The 18,378-nt window shown below is 41.3% G+C and overlaps 1 protein-coding gene across 4 annotated transcripts in view; it reads right to left on the minus strand.

Annotated features, from left to right (window-relative positions):
* abca7 (ATP-binding cassette, sub-family A (ABC1), member 7) overlaps nucleotides 1-17,988 on the minus strand; it is a 28,688-nt gene extending 10,700 nt beyond the window's left edge. The window contains exons 1-32 of one of the 4 annotated variants that reach the window (XM_042225913.1): nucleotides 17,868-17,988; nucleotides 16,008-16,099; nucleotides 15,666-15,759; nucleotides 14,234-14,375; nucleotides 13,632-13,756; nucleotides 12,301-12,419; nucleotides 11,574-11,771; nucleotides 11,393-11,485; nucleotides 10,988-11,225; nucleotides 10,666-10,805; nucleotides 10,148-10,264; nucleotides 9,861-10,058; nucleotides 9,522-9,727; nucleotides 9,099-9,275; nucleotides 7,789-8,011; nucleotides 7,378-7,599; nucleotides 7,010-7,214; nucleotides 6,634-6,747; nucleotides 6,061-6,232; nucleotides 5,699-5,830; nucleotides 4,818-4,957; nucleotides 4,572-4,709; nucleotides 3,791-4,029; nucleotides 3,569-3,626; nucleotides 2,653-2,855; nucleotides 1,920-2,046; nucleotides 1,794-1,817; nucleotides 1,437-1,582; nucleotides 1,151-1,275; nucleotides 941-1,042; nucleotides 380-572; nucleotides 72-166 (exon numbers count right to left, since the gene is read on the minus strand). In XM_042225913.1, the coding sequence (XP_042081847.1) occupies nucleotides 72-166; nucleotides 380-572; nucleotides 941-1,042; nucleotides 1,151-1,275; nucleotides 1,437-1,582; nucleotides 1,794-1,817; nucleotides 1,920-2,046; nucleotides 2,653-2,855; nucleotides 3,569-3,626; nucleotides 3,791-4,029; nucleotides 4,572-4,709; nucleotides 4,818-4,957; nucleotides 5,699-5,830; nucleotides 6,061-6,232; nucleotides 6,634-6,747; nucleotides 7,010-7,214; nucleotides 7,378-7,599; nucleotides 7,789-8,011; nucleotides 9,099-9,275; nucleotides 9,522-9,727; nucleotides 9,861-10,058; nucleotides 10,148-10,264; nucleotides 10,666-10,805; nucleotides 10,988-11,225; nucleotides 11,393-11,485; nucleotides 11,574-11,771; nucleotides 12,301-12,419; nucleotides 13,632-13,756; nucleotides 14,234-14,375; nucleotides 15,666-15,759; nucleotides 16,008-16,073 (4,571 nt within the window). In that variant the 5' untranslated portion in view covers nucleotides 16,074-16,099; nucleotides 17,868-17,988. Of the gene's footprint in view, nucleotides 1-71; nucleotides 167-379; nucleotides 573-940; nucleotides 1,043-1,150; nucleotides 1,276-1,436; nucleotides 1,586-1,793; nucleotides 1,818-1,919; nucleotides 2,047-2,652; nucleotides 2,856-3,568; nucleotides 3,627-3,790; nucleotides 4,030-4,571; nucleotides 4,710-4,817; nucleotides 4,958-5,698; nucleotides 5,831-6,060; nucleotides 6,233-6,633; nucleotides 6,748-7,009; nucleotides 7,215-7,377; nucleotides 7,600-7,788; nucleotides 8,012-9,098; nucleotides 9,276-9,521; nucleotides 9,728-9,860; nucleotides 10,059-10,147; nucleotides 10,265-10,665; nucleotides 10,806-10,987; nucleotides 11,226-11,392; nucleotides 11,486-11,573; nucleotides 11,772-12,300; nucleotides 12,420-13,631; nucleotides 13,757-14,233; nucleotides 14,376-15,665; nucleotides 15,760-16,007; nucleotides 16,100-17,867 lie in introns of all 4 variants that reach the window. The other 3 variants (XM_042225912.1, XM_042225915.1, XM_042225914.1) reach the window with 3 other exon arrangements.
* Between the last annotated feature and the right edge of the window lie 390 nt (nucleotides 17,989-18,378).

The following is an 18,378-nucleotide window of genomic DNA, read 5'->3' on the forward strand; positions in this document are numbered from 1 at the left end:
GTGAATTTTGTGTATCGTTGCACCCCTAATAGCTATATGTATATTTTTATTGTGTTGAGTTAATGAAGTACCTTTTCTTAAGGATTTGAGAGTAGGTCTTCACCAGGTAATCTGAGATGTTATAACTTGTCAGATTTTGCAGGATGTCTCCAGTCGGCCTTTTAATCTGAAAAATAAAAAACTGCAATGGGTCAGTTGAAAGCACTGGGGTCCAGTACAGTACAGACATAGTCTACAGTATTTAACGAAAACAAACATTTCATGACAAAAATTCAGATAATGTTGGTTCTGTTATGAGTTAACTGGTGATATTTTCTGATGGTGCAGAGATCTGATCACTGTGTTACAGTAAATCAGTCCTGATTGAGCCCACGCTGACCTGTGGAGGTGGAAGCCCTCCAGCACCCTCAGGACACTCGGGGAGCATTCGGTAGACGTCTTCTGTGCTGCACTGACATTCAGGTGAGGGTCTGTCTCTGCTCCAGTTGCCTCTGCTGAACATGTCCCAGGTAGAGTAAGATAACTGTGGCCTCATGAATAAACCACCCCGCCCAGCTTCACACTGAGGATCCCTGCAGGGAGAAGACAGTTTTGGTGTCATAGTCATCGATGTGCAGTGAAAATATAAAAAAAAATTATGCAGATTTACTCAAATCTATATGTTTACTTATAGAGAGATGCAATTTCAGCTGAATGCCACTGGAGGTTTTATATTGTCTAACCACTCTGTAACCAAACTAAAACCGACACTTTCTGAAAACCTGAGGAAAACGTGCATGCATTTTAGCCACAGCAGTAATATCTGTGTAAGGAAAATAAATATTTTCTGGTGCCTAATACACTGTATTTAACATCATGATGTCTCAGCACCACAAGTCCTTCTATCTTTACTACTGCCTCCATAAATACCACTGAAACCAGTTCAATGGGATGATCTTACGTCATGTTGTCCTCCTTTTCCATGCACTTGGTACCAAATCCAGGCTGGTCAAGGAGAGCTTCAAGCAGATTCTCCATGGCTGGGTTTCCAGGATCATCGTTGCTGTGAATATAAAAACACAGATGAAAGAATTCCTCAATAATATGCTCAATAACAGAAACAAAATGCCGAGGGAGCTTTTGTAGGCAGTTACGACTCAATGTGGGGTACCTGAAGAAGGTGTACTGCTCGCCGTACATCCAGGGATGCAACTGCAGGGCAGGGTACTTCCCAAAAGGAGGAACAATAAGGCTGAAGAGCAGGGCGATCAGTACAAATACAGCAGGGAGAACGATCTGAGGCACAAATCGAGACGTCCTTAAAGATATCCATCTATGTTTCAGAATAACTATCATTCTGAAACATGTAGCTAATGACAAGCAGCTAATTTCAAAGAAAAAGGCATAGCGGTAGAAGTGGGTGGATATTTTAGTCAGCTGCTGACAGATAGTCTAACCTGGGCAAAGATTCCCCGACGGCTCCTCCGAGCGTAAAGCCAGCGTTTGATGAAGAGCGCTCTCAGCTGCTGCCATGTCAGCCACCAGCCAGTTGCAGGCACCCCACCGTGGCCATCGCCATTCAGCAGGTCTGTCTCCTGAGGGTCTGCTGACAAGAAAAACACAATGTGAGAACCTGGACTGTTAATGTACATTTAACTGATAAATACTTGGACCTAGAAACGTCCAAATAAACCAGAGAAAAAAACTGAAATGTCATAATTTACGTCTACTTTTTTTGCATTTCACTTAAATTCTACTGAAAAAAATGAATCTCATCTAATAATTATTTTCAGCCAATTGCGAGCTGAGAGTACCTTTTCTATGAGGCTTTTTCCTTCCTGGCAGCATTTTGGAAACAAACAGTCACAAGGGGAAACAGAACACTTACATGTGCATGATATGTGATATGTGTGTGATTGTGTGTGTATACACACACACACCTGTTTCTGCTTCATCTAGAGGATGGCCATCAGTTCCCTGTCCTGACGGCTGCTGGCTGTGGGGTGATTCAGGCTGCACCTCTGCTTCAGTGTCCACACCTGTCTCCTCGGCCACCCGCAGAAAGATCTGGAAAATACTTTATATTTAAATCCTCCGTACATGCACAATAAGGCACTCTTTCAAAGAGTGTGAAAACAAAAACAAAGAAACAATAAATAAACCCCACAACATTTTATTTGTGGAAACAGTGGAAATCTACAATGTCTTAAAGGACATTTGATACTCCACTCTGTTGCAGGAGTTTCTTATAAAAACTCAGCCAAAGCAATTTTAAGTTCAAACTGAGGCATTTTCTTAATGGTGTAAGCTGCAGACAGCAGGTGGCAGTGAAGGGAGCATCCAGAAACCTTGCAAAGGAGCAGAGCGTGAGAAGGTAAATCATGCAAATGTGACTTATCAGGTGCCACAAATCTGCTATCAGTGCTAATCAAAGGCTAATATTAAGCCTGTTACTGGCAGCTCCACAAATATCCAGCCTTCCTGAAGAGACAGATAATACGCCATTCAATCCGTTTACTTTTATGTCACCCTTGTGGACCGTGCATTCACTATATTGATTACTGTGTAATAGGAGATTTTTTATACTAGTTTTATCACAACCAAGCACTCATTGATCTAGTTTCATATTTTTCAGTGATGTAACTGGGAAATGTAACTGTAACATTGTCTCACCTCCTCCAGCGTGCTGTCTGACAGCCCGTAGCTGCTGATTCCCAGTTCAGTCAGTCTCTGGTCCAGTGCGATCAGTAGGATGGCCAGGCTGCTGTCTTTGGCGGCTGTCTGTGGCAGGTTGATCACCGCCTCACGTCTAGACTCCTGCACCAGTCTGGCACCAGGGACGTGGTGTTGAACCAGCGACAGCAAAGCTGCCAAATCTGCCATGAAGATGATGATGAATGTGATTTTAAATTGCTTCTAAAGATGTTTTCAAACATGCACTCAACATTTTCAGTCTCTCCTATTGTAAGCTACATATTCAAAGCTACACATAAACCCGACACTTCAGAGGTTTAATGGAAAACAGGAGGAAGTCCACGGACACAGCCCACGACTAAATAGTTTGTAGAACCAGCTTAACAGCAAGAAATGGAAATAACCATTTTCTATAAGACTTTATCAGTCTCTCAAATTGTTGTGGGTGAATTTTAAACCCACTTTTATTACAAAATTGCTTTAGTTCATTGATGTTTGTGTGCATTCATTTATGCACAGGTCACAGCATTTCAATCAGGTTGAGGTCTGGACTTGGCGAGTGCAAAGCCTCGATTCTTCAGTTTTTCAGCTGTTCTGTTGTCCTGAGATCATTGTCTTGTTTTGACCAAGCTTTTGGTGTGATGGCCACATCCCGTGGCTTCAAAATAAGCTCAAATCATCACCCCTCCACCACTGTGCTGACAGTTGATATGAGGTGTTTGTACTGAAATGTTGTGCTTTGTTTTCGCAAATGTGGCGCTAATATTTTTGTTTCGGTCTCATCTGCAAATGATAATTGCAGTTTCTTTGCTCCAGACCAACAAACCACCAAAACGTCTGCTTTTACATTGGTGCTCAACCTTGATAATGATCAATTAATGTAGTTTACACTCACATGAGCTGCTATCCTCACTTCCCAGCCCGGTGTCTTCACTCAGTGACGAGTCGCTGTCCTGAAACATAGAGCGGAGAACGGTTCTTTCAGTACTCCACATTTCTGTGCTTTCTTTAAACTTATGTGCAAATTATAAAAACTATATAACAGCAAGGTAATAGATAAACAATTAAAACTTTAAATTTGCTTTCATTTTTATGATGAATATAAATGAAAACAAACCTTGATGAGAGGAGGGAGCTTGTTGGAGCTGGTACTGGTGGAAATACTGAAATTACTGGGAGTGCTGGTGTCCAGTCCTTCCCTCTTCACCACAGTGAGGTAGTAGCCAGACCCCAGCTGGGATTTAAGGAAGAGCGGTGAGCCACAGCAGCACAGCTTCCCCTGAGAGATGATGGCGATCCGGTCACCTAACAACTCTGCCTCGTCCATGTAGTGGGTGGACAGGATGATGGTCCGGTCTGAGGGGGAAAGAGAGCACGTTAGTGGGATTTATTTTCTTATAAGTCTCAGAATAAAGATCTCGAAAGAAAGACAAGCATATCCAGGCTTTACAGAGATGTGGATCAAGGTTCCTTTGCTCAATTACTTCCCGTTTTATTTGTCCTGTCCTGTGTGCATTGTATTTAGTTTTAGTTCTTTTGTCTTGTTTTCCCCTGATTAGTTTCAGATGTGTTCCCTGGTGTCTTCCATTGCCATCAACTACCCTAGTGTGCACTTAAATCCCATCTTTGCCTGCCTGTGTTTTCCACCCCACTTGAATCAATAGCCTTTGTGTTTCTGCTGCTTGTTGGATTTTTATGTCTCGCCTAAATAAAGGCTAGTTTTACTGTTTATTAAGTTTGCCTGCTAGTCTGCTTTCTGGTTTCATGTTTCCCACTAAACATAACAAGAAGAATGTTATCTTTAAACAAAGAACCAACAAATGACCGTTTAGTCTCCTGGCTAAAATGTGCTTTCTTCTCACCCTCAAACCCTGATCAGAAAACACTGTTCACAGCACCTTTGCGGTATTTGAGCAGCAGGTCCCAGATCCCTCTGCGGGAGTACGGGTCAACCCCAGCTGTAGGTTCATCCAGGACGACCACCTTTGAGCCTCCGACAAACGCTATCGCCACAGACAGCTTCCTCTGCATGCCGCCTGACAAACGGAAAATTTCAAGCTTGAAAAGAAAACTGACTGAAAAACAAACCTGTTGTTTTTCATGCATAAAGTCTCAACACACTGAAGTTAAACTAGTAACTTTACCCGAAAGGTTTTTGGTCTGTTCGTGTCGCTTGTGCAGGAGGCCGACATCCTCCAGCAAAGTGTCCAGCTCCGCCTTCACCTCTGCTTCAGACAAACCCTTCATACAGCCATAAAACCACACATGCTCCTCTACCGTCAGCCTGAAAGAAGGAGAAAATATGAAAATATCTCTTTAATAGAAATCTGATCAAAACAGTCTACACTATAAAAAAAAAAAAGGTATTCTGAACGTTGTTTCAACACGTTGCAGCTCGGGCCTTGTATGTCTCAATAAAGGCTGTTTATTCTTCTTCCTGGCAGATGTCTTCAAGCATCTGTTAAGTGCCATCGTCTGGTCTCGCCATCAATGTGTATAGGGATTAAGTCTTTGGCTGGGCCACCCGAAGATAATCAGAGGCCACTTCAGTATGATGTTAGCCGTTTACTTTGGTTTACAATTGTGATGTGATGAAAGGCGACGCGTGTCACAAACATAGCCCTTGGAGTCTTGTAAATGCAGTTTGACAGTTTATGTGCATCTACAGAGAGCTGTGAGAATTTTCACAGCTCAATTCCTTCCCAAGTGAAGTGTACGTTGTTGTCTCTTTTTAAATTATGTTCAACCACAAGTGAAAAAACAAGTTCTAAAAGGCACCTGAGTGCAAATGATATAAAACAAGTTTCATTAAATTTCAATTTTTTGACTTTCAGCTAACATGAAACGATTTATAAGCTAAAGAATAGCCAAAACAGCTAATTTGGTAGTTTTCTTTCCTAATTAAAGTGTTTCATTTCATTAAACAATCAGGAAAATTAATTTAATAAATTACAATAACCACTTAAGAAGCTACATGCAAGCTACATAAAATCAGTTGCAATCAGAGCTTGTCAGCAGGCCTTACATGTCAAACAGGACGTTGTGCTGGGGACAAACTCCCAGCGTCCTCCTGATGAGGTCCATGTCATGGCGGATGTCCATCCCTTTGATGTACACGGTCCCAGAGGTGGGTGGGAACAGACCGGTCAGGACAGATCTATCAAACATCAGACACATTAAAAAAACCATACTGACCCAACGTGCCATCTACATGAAACTACAATCACATCTCTCATTAACCATTTATTCTAATGTGATTTTAAAATTTGAAGCCGCACAGCCACAGCTTTGTTTGTAAAACCACATTGCAGTTAATGAAGCTCCAAAAATTCTGCATGTAAATTATGTTTGTGATCCACAGTCTAACTTTCAGCTAGCTGCTCTTACATGGTGGTGGTTTTGCCGGCTCCATTGTGGCCCAGGAAAGAAGTGATCTGCCCCTCATAGAACTTCAGGTTCAGGTGGTTTACGGCCAGTTTCCCCCCCTTCTTGTAGATTTTCACCAGATTTCTGATGCTTACGCCCAGAATCATGTTACTGGGTTCTGGTTCAATGTGATCTAATTACAGGTACAAAGAGGCAATATTAAATCTGTGAATATGCGAAGGGAAAACAGCAAATTATTATGCCTTAACACAACAAAACAAATGCAAGAACGCAAAAAACAAATTGAAAAGGATTATGGCTCTAGGCTCAACTTCAGTCTCCTTGTTTTCAAAAATCGTTTTAATTAATTGGCTTATAGTCTCATCTCATTACCTTGATTTGTACTTAATGGTCTTAAAACTGCAAATTTGCCAGGAATGTCTTTAAACTGGCATAAAGAGCTGAGCTCAAAAGTCATCACGGTGCAGGATGACAGGTTACTAAAACTCTGTCCAATAAAAAAGCACCTTATATAAACGATAAGTGACAGTAATGAGCCTTCCTTTGGGAACCTGCAGTGGAAAATGAAACTACCTTCATTCTGTTCTGTAGGTGCAGGGGGGATCGGCATGCCTGCTTCAAGGGGAACACCTCCCCAGTAGTTGAGCTGAAAGATGAAGTACCATGGCCTGGGGATCCCATACTCACCTGGTGTATAAAACACAAACTTATACACATATTCATCCAAAGGATAACATTACAGTGTTTAAAAAGATAGCCAGTGGTGGCTACAATGTTATGCCACTGAACTGCTTTAGTTTGTCTCTGAACTAAACACATAAAGTGAAACACAAACAAAAGTCCAGTTTGAAACACAGGACAGAAGACCGTGGTCGTCTCGCACTTTTTAACAGATAAACAGATGTAAAATATCTACAGCATAGCTAAGATAAAGCAGGAACCATCATACCAGGAAACACTGCTTCGATGTACCAGGCAGCGATGGCATAGATGAAGGCATCCACATACAGCATAACTATGGAGACAGTGAAGCTGTATCGGTCTCCCTCCACAGGGCTGGAGTGCAGGTTGTACCACTGAATGCCCACGCCTTGCTCTTCATACTGAGAGAAATACTCACAGCCAAAGCCAAAGGCCACAGGAGAAAGGAAACTCTGAGAGAAACAGACAGTCACATCCTGTTAAATCATTGACTGACATTCATAAATAAAACTAAGCACTCTCATATAAGGCCCATGCTCATATTTAACAATTAAGGGATTCCTTTTCCCTATAAAATGTTCCCTGATGACTGCACCCTATCATTTTTTTACTTACAGCTAAGATTCGGTGTGTGCTGTTGAGGTGGTCTCTCCAGGCGACACACAGGACGTAAGGCAGGTAGAGTCCGAAGTAGATGAGTCCCCCACAGGCAGCTGACAGGTTGGCCTTTGAAAAGAAGGTGCTGATGAGGAAACACTGCATGATGGTGGCGGTGGCAAAAGCTGTGAGGAAGAAAAAAATAACGGCTGGGTTGCTGTACGGCAAGATGTCGCCCCACTGCAAAAAAACAAAACAAAAAACATGTTAGTCATCACGAGAAACTATAAAACACTTTAATGCACAGATCATTTCCACTAGAAAAATTCTCTCATTACTTAAAAAAAATATGACTGCAGACTTTGTGATGTTCACATTTTCCTGTTCAGCCTACAGGGTTGTGCGTGTGATGACGGATCATCATCTTGCCTTGAGCAGAGCGATGAGCAGTGCCGCAGAAACCAGGAATGGCACTATGCTGCTGATGAACCAGCTGAACCAAAGTGTCCCAGTTCCTAGACCCATGATCCTCATGGTTTCCTTCAGCCTCGCCTCCTTCTCGTACACCACACCTTTGATGATCATGGCCACAGAGTAGATCCACGCCAGTGTCATGAAAAGCGGCAGGGAGCGGTTTAGCACTCGAAGAAAACTGTGGGGAAAATAACCAAAGACGAAATGTATGTGCTGATGTTAAACCAGTGATACACGGAAGGCTACAGCAGCAAGTGTTAAACACAAAAATATGACAATTATGAAGGTTTTCCTGAGCTGCACTCCAACAGCCCTATCAAATGAACTCGGAAACTCCCAGACACTCAACTTGTTATTACAAGAAGCTGATCTTGTTGCACTCTGATATTATACTCAGGTTCCAAAAACCACGCTCACTGTAAAATATTAAGTTGGGTTTTTTCTATACATTTTTTTACTCTGTTTGGATCGTGCCTATAATTATTCTTTGTCCATGTTTATTCTCCAGCTTCTCTCTTCAGCAGGTTTCTTTAGTAAAGGTACTACTAGTTCTACTACTTCTAATGATTTTTCTAATACATTTAGTATTAGTTTATAAGTTAGCTTAAGTTAGTTTATAAAAGCAGAATTAGAAAAGGATGGAACAAGTGTGGCTTGTTTGGAAGGGATGATAGCACAAAGCTGGTTTGCAAAGTTACAAGACTTATGGAACAATGTCCTTTGGAAAGACCAAATCGGAGATGTTTGGCCATGATGCACAGGACCACATCTGGCAAAAACCAAACACAGCACATCAGCACTAACACCTTAAACCAACTGGTCAAGGTGGTGGTGGAGTAGTGGTTTACACTTGTTTGGCAGCCACGGTGCCTGTCCACCTTGCAGTCACCGAGTCGACCATGAACTCATCTCTCCATCAAAGTATTCTAGAGTCAGATGTGAAGCTATTTGCTGACAGCTAAAGCTCGGCCCAAATTGAGTTACGAGTTTATGATCCCAAGCAAAAATCTACAGAATGACTGAAAAGGAAGAGAATAAATTTGAGATATGAAAGAGATTTTCCTTGTTGTCATGGCTTAATGTTTCCCCTCAAGGACAGCCGATTCAGCTATCTCAGAAACACAGAGACAGGGGCTGACAGGTTAAACAGAGACCTCTCAGTTCATTTCAGATCCAGCGTAACTCTCTCTCCTCACCTACAGCTGCTCTACACGAAAAACTCAACTATAGATCAAGAGAGTTCACAACATCCATTTACAACTCACACATCGTCCACATAGCAGGGGTAGGGCATCTGCTGGACGTAGATGCCGGTAGTCTGTCGAATCCCGGTAAGCACTCGGCTCACCGCTCTCTCCACCAGGTCTTGAACATACACGAAACCACCCCAAATATAACGCATGTCACTGAAGGGGTCAGCAGCTGGACCCGGATCCCAAAACCTGAAGTTAAAAGAAATCATGAAATCAAGAATTAAAGTGCTAGAGAAACCGTCCTAAGGTCTTCCTTGTTTCATGATGAGGCTGTCTCAGTATGGTTAGTTTAATTACACATTAATTACAGCATTATCCAGAACAAACAATAACAGCAGGAGCAGCCCTGTGTTTAACTGCTGTAAAGTGTTGGTTAAAAGGAATAAGCTACTGCTGATAGTAATGAACTATAACAGGAACAGTACTTCTCAGTACCGGTCTTTGAGCTTGTTGGTGCGGGTCACATCATCAATGTCCATTCGGATCTTGTATGTGACACGTGGGGGCAGCTCAGACGAGGAAGTGTTGGGCAGCAGGAAAACCACACCTGCCCAGAACTGCCTGTCCTCTAGTAGTTCCAGCGCTCTTTCAATCAGCTGACCCTCAGTTTCCAGCCCCTCCAGTTTGTTTTGAGAGAAGCACTGCAGGAGACGAAGGAAAACGTGCGGAAGATATAAACAGACAATCACAAGGAAGGTGGAATTAGGCTTTAAGCAAACTTCACTTTTCTATTTTATTAATATTTAAAAATAAATAACAGCAAAGGAGGAGAACCTCTGTGACTTGTGCAAGAGTGGAGATAGTTTGGTTTATGTCATTGTAGATGTCCAGCCAGGTCAGCGGTGCTCCGGGCCTCCGTGGGATATCTGGAGAGGGTGTCGATAGGAAGCGTGCGATGCGTGAAGCTGTCCAGGGTGTGTCTTCCAAACGCAGGTTAACCAGTACTGCAATCTCTGGCTGCCTTAACAAATCCTATCGCAAACACATACACAGACACATTATTATGACTGAAAAATGCTATATATTTCACTCTTTCCTCTTGTAGTGAGAGAAAGTCTGACCTGTAGCATCTTAACCTCCACACTGGTCTCCATGTAGCTCTTGATTTGTGGTCCCACCTCAAGCCAGGCTTCATTTAGCTCCTGGATAATCTGCAGGTCTTCAAATGTTTTGTTCACCTTCAGCGGAACCGAACTTAAAGTTAGCTTAAGAAGTCACGTCTGACACATCTTACAGAAGGTAATATTAGTCAAGGTTTCCTTTTTAATTTAATTTTTTTTCATATAATGTCATATTGTAAGATAAAGACCTTAAAATAACACAAGCAAAACCCCAACTATCAGACAATTCTCTATGAGCAAACACTTGGCAAGCGTGGAGAGGAAAAACTCCTTTTTAACAGGAAGAGACCTCCAGGGAGGGGCAACCACGTGCCCTGAGTAGTTGGTGTTGGGGGGAGGAAGACAGGAACAAAAAAAAACACTGTGGAAATTGTTTGAATTTTGTGGATAAAAACCTAAAACATCCTGGTCTGAAGACACCTTCTGTTTATAAAACAGTGAGTATAAGATTGCTGTACCTCTTTCATAACTTGCTGGATTGCAGGAGTGTTGGGTGTGTAGAGGAGTTTTCCTATGAACAAAGGTTTGATTCCTCTCCACACAATGCGAGACAAAGGGTTGGACTCCAGCGCCTGGATCAGATTTTTACAGAAGGGAGCTGCAGGAAGCAAAAAACCCGCCAAGCAGGACAATCGTTAAACAACACAGGTGTTTCTCAGTGGGGTTGATTTAAGTGGTGCAAGTGCACCCTGAAGTACAGAAGGATCAAGGCCTCAAGCCAGGTCTTGTCTGCACATATTGCCATTAACATCCTGCCACAGAAACTGCACAGCGTCTTACTTGTATTGTTGTTGTGTTCCACATTCACGTCCTCTGTGCCATTTTTGCCCAAAAAGGACTTGATGTCATTGTCTTCATACCAGTTAAGGGACGGGATGCGTTCACCGTCAAGTTCATGGTGACCGCACACGATCTTTGAAAAAGCTCTGAAACTTTCTCTGGGCATCGCTGTGCGATTTTCTGGAGACAGGACACGAAGAGCTGCACTCATGTCTGCAAAACTGGAGAGGGAGGAGATCTGAAAGAAGTGAAGAAGGAACAAGAAGCATAGAAGAGGCAGAAATGAAGGGCGAAAACGGGTGAGAGAGAAATACGACAAAAAATGATGAAGGTCTGATGGTCTTGAACTGATCATGTCCAGTGTGATTAAAATAGAGATATAGACTGAATCTAATGTGCTCTTACATCATCCAGGAGGGCAGTGAGCTCCTGGGAAACTGAGGTGACAGCCTGACTGATGGCCCTGAGTTCTCCAGCGTTGGCCATTAGACGGTCTCTCTGACAGGGACAAGAGGTGGCCCGTGTTACTCGTGCTGCTTTGAATTCACTAAATTTCGTGCTGGTTTCTCCATCAGCCGATGCTTACCGTCAAGAACTTGGTCAAGTCGAGCTGAGACAGGAAAAGGCGCTCGGTCTCCTGCAGCACATCAGCTGGTAAGTAACACATCTGGGTCTGAAGATCAGTCATGGCGGTTTCTCCTCCATCCACCGTCAGCAGCTGTTCTAGGACACTTCTATTACACACCATGTCCTTTAGCTGCATCTCCGCTACAGCCAGTGTAGTCTGGAGTGGACAAAAACGTACTTTTAAGGATGTTTGGCCATCAGACAAAAACAATACAAAGGTAATATGCTTGCTACTGACCCAACAAAAAAAATTCAGTGATGCCTTAAACTGTTAGCAGTCGGACGTACCGCCCACGGGACATTGGATGGTTTAGGGGACTAATAGGACTGCTAAGGGGTTAAAGGGAAAACTAACAGTTTACATTAAAATATCATCACAAATTACATGACTTTCCTGTAACAAGTTACAGTAACTGCTTTTCAGCACATAATGTAACTTTGGTGGCAGCAAACACCTCAAAGACTTGTTAGTGACAGAAATCTTATTTTCATTTTGGATTATATCTTTCTTCTTCTTCTTCTTCTTCTTCTTCTCTCTGTAATAAATGTTATTTATTCTGTGTAAAATTTTACATTAGATTGGTTTATATCTTTAATCCTAAAAGGGATTAACCACTTAGGCCAAAAGAGTTTTAGTTCTACAGAGCAGATAATGGGTTTATTTGTGATTTAAGCCGGTAACCAACCTGAAAATTAAGTCTAGCATTCAGCAGTGTGTCCACATTCACAGGTGACATGCTGGCATTGGTCAGGAGGAAGGTGGAAAATGTCTCATTTGGTCTCAGGTATTGTTTTACTGGGAGATCTGCAGTGGAAATACACAGATTAAGATTACAGCCAAAACCCCACAAAGCCCCACAAATCAAAGTCCAAGCTAGTTTCAACACTTAACATCTAGAATAGAGCTTGCAGCTGCCTTTGCAGTATCAACACTTTAAACTTAAAGTTAGCACAGTTAATTTGTAGTTTTTTCAGGTAGCACATGACGTCCGATAGTTTCTTCCTTTTCATACTGACGTGTTTGATAGATTTTAGCCTTATTTTCTATTTTTAAAAAAACGATTTTTCCTGCTGCTGAGAGTAAAAAAACACAATTACAAACTCATAAAGTTAAAATGCGACCAGCTACAGGGAGGCAGAATAGAATCAGCCCGGTTCCAGTCACTGGTTCATTATTAATGACTTGCAGGTCACAGAACAGTGCAGCACCTTTCTCCATGTGTTTGCTTGTATGATTTCTGCTCACATAAACTCATCGATACAGGCTTCATCATTTGAACTTCCTTCCTTCCTTCCTTCCTTATATTTTTGTTTTTCTTATCTAGAAATCTAAAACTGGTTCACCAAGAATAACCTTCTTTTTCTCTTCTACTTGTCTCCTGTGAGGTTTAACTAAATATTAATTTCATCCTTCCAAACAGTTACCCAAATGAAACCGTGCAGCAGGTTCTTTAAACTAAGACCTGAGCACATGTTAATGTTTGCCTTGCTGTAGAAAAACAAAACACTGACAACCTGCTTTCATTCAGTCTCTTGTTCATTAGGGGAAGTAACTCAATATGACCGAGGCAGGGCAAGCTAAGCAATCACTATGTCCTGCTTTCACAACAGCAATAAGACACAATCATTCAGCTGTGCTTAAACCACACGTACACATACTGAGTAAGGCCTGCTCAGATACATCAAAGTTAATCCAACATTCCTTTCTTTGTATAAATTCTTGTTTTTTCCCCCCTATTTCTTTTAAAAACAAAGAAGGTTTTTGCATTTGTGTGAAAAGCGGGAATAAAGCGCAGCTACATGGCAACTAAACTTAAAGAAAAACCCCCCAGCTAAACACTGACTTTATGTAAAGCTTCATGTTCTGCCACAATGACTGTACTTATTCATGACTCTTTCTGGCTAATGGTGCCCATTTAAGAAAGAAATTCTAAACTGCCCCTCTTCAAAGTTTGCCCTCAGTTTAATATGTATTCCTTGGATCAATGCTTCAACAGATTGAAACAAGCTGCAGTACTTGGCAGAGCTCCACTTCTTTGTCCCAGCTTCCGGACGCTCTCCATTAGCTTCTGAAAGCCGGTGAAGCTCTGATTACCACTGTAGGCCAGAACGGCCTGGACATCCACTAGAAGCCGAGACAGTCTGGAGGAAAACAACAGTGAGATTGAGAGTGTGTGTGATACTTAATGACAGCAAACACTGACTTCATGTTTGTATACAGACCAAGTCTATTCAATCATATTGCCTGCTAGTCCTAAATTTGCCTTACTTTACTGTACACTGTTGTGTACAGTAAAATAATGCAAAACTGTGAGCTTTTACGTCATATTGCCTGAAGACAAGTGTTCTGATTTCCTTCAGAAATATTTTAAAACTATTCCTATAGGATGTGTTTATATAAAGTCGTGCAATGTATGCACATTTTTGCAAATGAGCTGAAAGATGCAGGTGAGGTTTTTCCATCTGCTTTATTTCTAAAATATACTTTTGCTTACAGTTTTTCTTGTTTCAGAACACTTGTAATCACAATACTAGTACTGTACCGTTAAAGCAATGATCCTACTCTAAACTGCACCACTCTAGGTGGTTGGCCATGTTTTTGATCTCCGATCTACCTACATGGAGTTGTTAAAGTTGCCAACTTGGCCGGGTGTCTCTCCTGGTGTCTGGCTGTGGAAGCAAGGGTTGTTGATGTTGCAGATAATGCCCTGAATCCAGGGCAAGGTCCCTGCTGATGGCAGGGCTTTGTTTGGAAAGTGACCTACAAGGAAAGAAAAGGAGATCAGCCTGAGCCACAAAACAATGAAAATACTGTAGAAGTGACCTAAAATACATCCACCAGGTACTAGACTGAGCAATAATCCTAACATCCTATCCTAGGATTCAGCTGTGTGTTAAAACAGTGCCATTAATGGACATCCCAGCAAATTCACCTGTTTCTTCCTGTTAAAAGTGAGTTTTTCCTTGCCACTGTCGCCAAAGTGCTTTCTCATAGGGGGTCATGTGATTGTTGGGTTTTTCTCTGTGTGTATTATTGTAGGGTCTACCTTACAATATAAAGAGCATTGACGCGACTGTTGCTGTGATTTAGTGCTATATAAATAAAATTGAATGGAAGGTCTGACTATGCAATGTTCAGAGAAACTGCAAAACAGCCAAGAGCTACATCTCATACTGTACAGGTCTCAGTTAGCGTGTTAAATGCTAACGTTCATGCTAGTGCAATTTAAAAAGGACTGAAACAGTTTGTCTTGTTTTGGAAGGGTTGCCATGAGAAAGCCTCTTTTCTATAAAAAGAAGATGGTGAAACAACTCAGGTTTGTAAAGTTTCATCTGAACAAACTTCAACTTCATAGGTGGTGATTTGTTCAGTTCTCCACCTTTATTGACGCTAAAGGTGATGAACAGCAATGCTGTGAAGAGTGTGACAAAATCTCTCCACAACCCTAAGAGAAATGATTACTTCAAGTTATTGCTGCTAAATGTGGACCTACAAGCTAAGGGGTCATGGGTGGGCTTATTTTTTTACCGAACTGCATAAAGTCCTGTGACGACCTTTCTCACATGGCTGTATATATATGTAAAACTTTAACTTTGTTCAGCCTTACTGATTGTGGTCCAGTGGAGGCACTTGGAAACATTTCGTGTAGGTTTCGTGTTTGATACAGAACGTTTACCGATCCTTTGAACGAAGTTACCATAAATGCCTCTGTATATTGTTCTAGTAAAATTGAAGTTCACCTGTCTATCAGGTAAAACTTGGTCTAGTTTACATCTTCTTAAACTCAAAGTTAGTGAGATGTAACTTTATCATGCACAGACTAACTGCCCATTACACTCTGAGCTGGCATGCTGTGTTTTCTTAGGTTACCAGTTATGTCACTACATGTTTATAGAGAACTAATCAAAGCAGGTCAAGAACACAAATGTGCGTGTGTGGCACAAGACTCACTCTGAGTGAGTTAATCCTCTTTAACCAGTTGGCAAAAGGCCATTTTTAAGACGTGTAAGCGTGTTTGTGAAGGGACACAAATATCCCAGCATCACTCACATTGGCTCTGTTTGTAAGGAGGGTGCGAATGACGGACAGAGATAAGGATGACGAAGAGGAAGAGCGGCCAGAGGAGCTCGATAATGAGCTGGATCTGCACAAGAGGAGAGCATATAAGAGGTGTTAACAGTAGGTCAAACGATCAGTGACCTTTACGGGCCAGGACTATAGCCAGCAATGAAACTGACAAATAAGTGCTGTGATACTTCAGATGGTGATGTATACACAGGAAAACTGAAGAATGATCTCATGTACTGTGCAGTCTGTGTCTCGTTCATTATGCTTCCTTATAGAATCAAACAATCTCTTGCTTTTTATCCTAAGTAGTGAAGATGTGATCACCTTGTTCCTTCTGCGGTACGTGATGTTCTTCCAGAGCAGGAGGAACAGTTGTCTGAAAAAACCCATCGCTCCTACCTGACCATGACGTGATCCTGGAAAAACGGTGGGGAGAAGAGGACAAGTTCATCAGGGCAACTATGAAATGTACGCAAAGGAGAAAAGACAGACAGAGCCAATACTGCAATCATTGACAATCAAAAACACAGCAGGTAAAATAAGTCCTGAATACTTCACTAAAGTTCTAAGTAACCTGACCAGACCGTATTCTCCTTTTATTTCACAGGCTTGTCTAAACTTTGCGGGAGCACCTGGTCATGCCCTGTTTCTGGTGAAATTATGTACCTTCCACTTCCAAATTATGGCCCCTGATATTAATTATCACTAAGTGGCAAATTACTAATGACTGATTTCAGCTGGTGTCAGGACTTTCCATGCCTTTTTGTATTTTCCCTTTTGGGTGATATAGAAAATTCTTAAAAGGAAAAAGAAGTGTCATTATTAATGTTAACTATAGTAAATGGTCTGTATTTGTATAGCGCTTTACTAGTCCCTAAGGACCCCAAAGCGCTTTACACTACATTCAGTCATTCACTCATTCACACACACATTCACACACTGGTGATGGCAAGCTACATTGTAGCCACAGCTGCCCTGGGGCGCACTGACAGAGGCGATGATAAATCAATAAATCGAGGTGATGATAAATCGAGAGTTATCATGATAAAAAATTATAACTATGATAAATGTTATTAGTGAAGACAGACCATACAAGGTATTGAATAATCAGCCCAGATCTTATCTTAAAGACCTCATAGTACCGTATCACCTAAATGGTGCACTTCACTCTGATGGCTTACTTGTGGTTCCTAGGACATTTAAAAGTAGAACGTGAGACAGAGCCTAAGCCTTTTAAGATTAAAAGGTTTAAATATGTAATTTCTGATAAATCTTAAAGTTTGTACAGGATCAGTCGACAATAAACCCTCCCTTAGTTCTGCTGCAATAGGTCTAGGCTAGTGGGGACTTAAATTATGTAGAAAAAAGTTACAGACCTGCCAGCCTTACTATGTGTGTTTAGAGTAAAGGTTTTCTTCTCTGCTCACTCTGATCTGCTCTAGTCAGACAATCCCATGCTTGATCCTGAAATCCTCCTGATCCAAACAGCTTACCTGTCTCACTGTAAGGCATTCACTTTTGCTCAACCATTCGTCCAGAATATGGTCTCTTCTAGATTTAGAAAACAACATAAAGCTGTTTAAGTAAAGCTAGAACTGCTCTGACTAATTCCCTTTGCAAACCTTACAAAACAGTCTGCATCTCTGCCCATGTCAGTGCAGGTGTAGGATGTAGTTTTTATAACCATTAAAGCCGGCTTTTTTTTTTTTTAAATATATTTTTCTATATTTTGACCGCCAGGTTTCTCACGGGGTTGTTATTTCCTGTTTGAGAACAGGAAAACATTAGCAGGTAGCTAATGCAGTGTTGATGTAACAAGGTACAGTAACGATTCATGCTCTCATAACACAGAAACTACGCATCCACATAAGTTACAACTTTCCACTGCTTGAATGAAATTAGGTTATTCAATCAGGTATTCTTTTCTTAAAGTAGACATGTAAAAGAAATAAAATAAAATCAACAGTACACTGTAACTACAAGTTTATCAACAACAATATTTAGCGGTTAAGCGTAAACTTATAATATAAGGGCAATAGCTTACAAAAGCTTGAAGAAACATTAGCTTCCTTGTCTTAGCATCCTATACAGTGATGTTGCTATTGTGTACATCAGCTCATTTACGAAAACAGTGAAAAGAAACCAATTTGATTATCTCAGTGTAAAACAGATGTTAATGATTACCTTTGTGTAATAAAGCTGATTTTAAAGCTCCTCTCCAGCGGCCGACAGCTTGACATTGACTTCCCGGTGTTTGCGATAGCAGCTGTAAGCAGCGGAAAGTTCCGCCCACACATGAAGCGGATTGGTCAAACACATTCAAAGGGCGTGGCAGTAAAAGCCGGTTAAGAATTCGATTGGTTACTGTTATAATTTCGTAACTGAAGAAAAATGTATTTGTAGAGAACTGACAGGTTCACAGGGCTTTAAGTAATATGAACCGTTCCCTTGTGTTCAAGAAGTAATTCATAAAGAAGGATATTTTATCAATACAAGCAACAAAGCATTATAACTTTAGCCTGACACTATTAAAAACATTACAATCACAATTAATAATTCATAAACGGCACCAGTTCATTTTCACTAGACATTGCACTGCTGACATTTTTAAAGTGGTATACCAGTGTATAAGCATCCAATTGATTTTTATGGAATCAGTAGCTGTTTGTGAGTCTGTAGGTGTGAGACCTGATTG

This window comes from Haplochromis burtoni, unplaced genomic scaffold (genome assembly GCF_018398535.1).
Source record: "Haplochromis burtoni strain Fernald_Lab_line unplaced genomic scaffold, NCSU_Asbu1 Contig_189, whole genome shotgun sequence".
Classification (NCBI taxonomy): Eukaryota; Metazoa; Chordata; class Actinopteri; order Cichliformes; family Cichlidae; genus Haplochromis; species Haplochromis burtoni.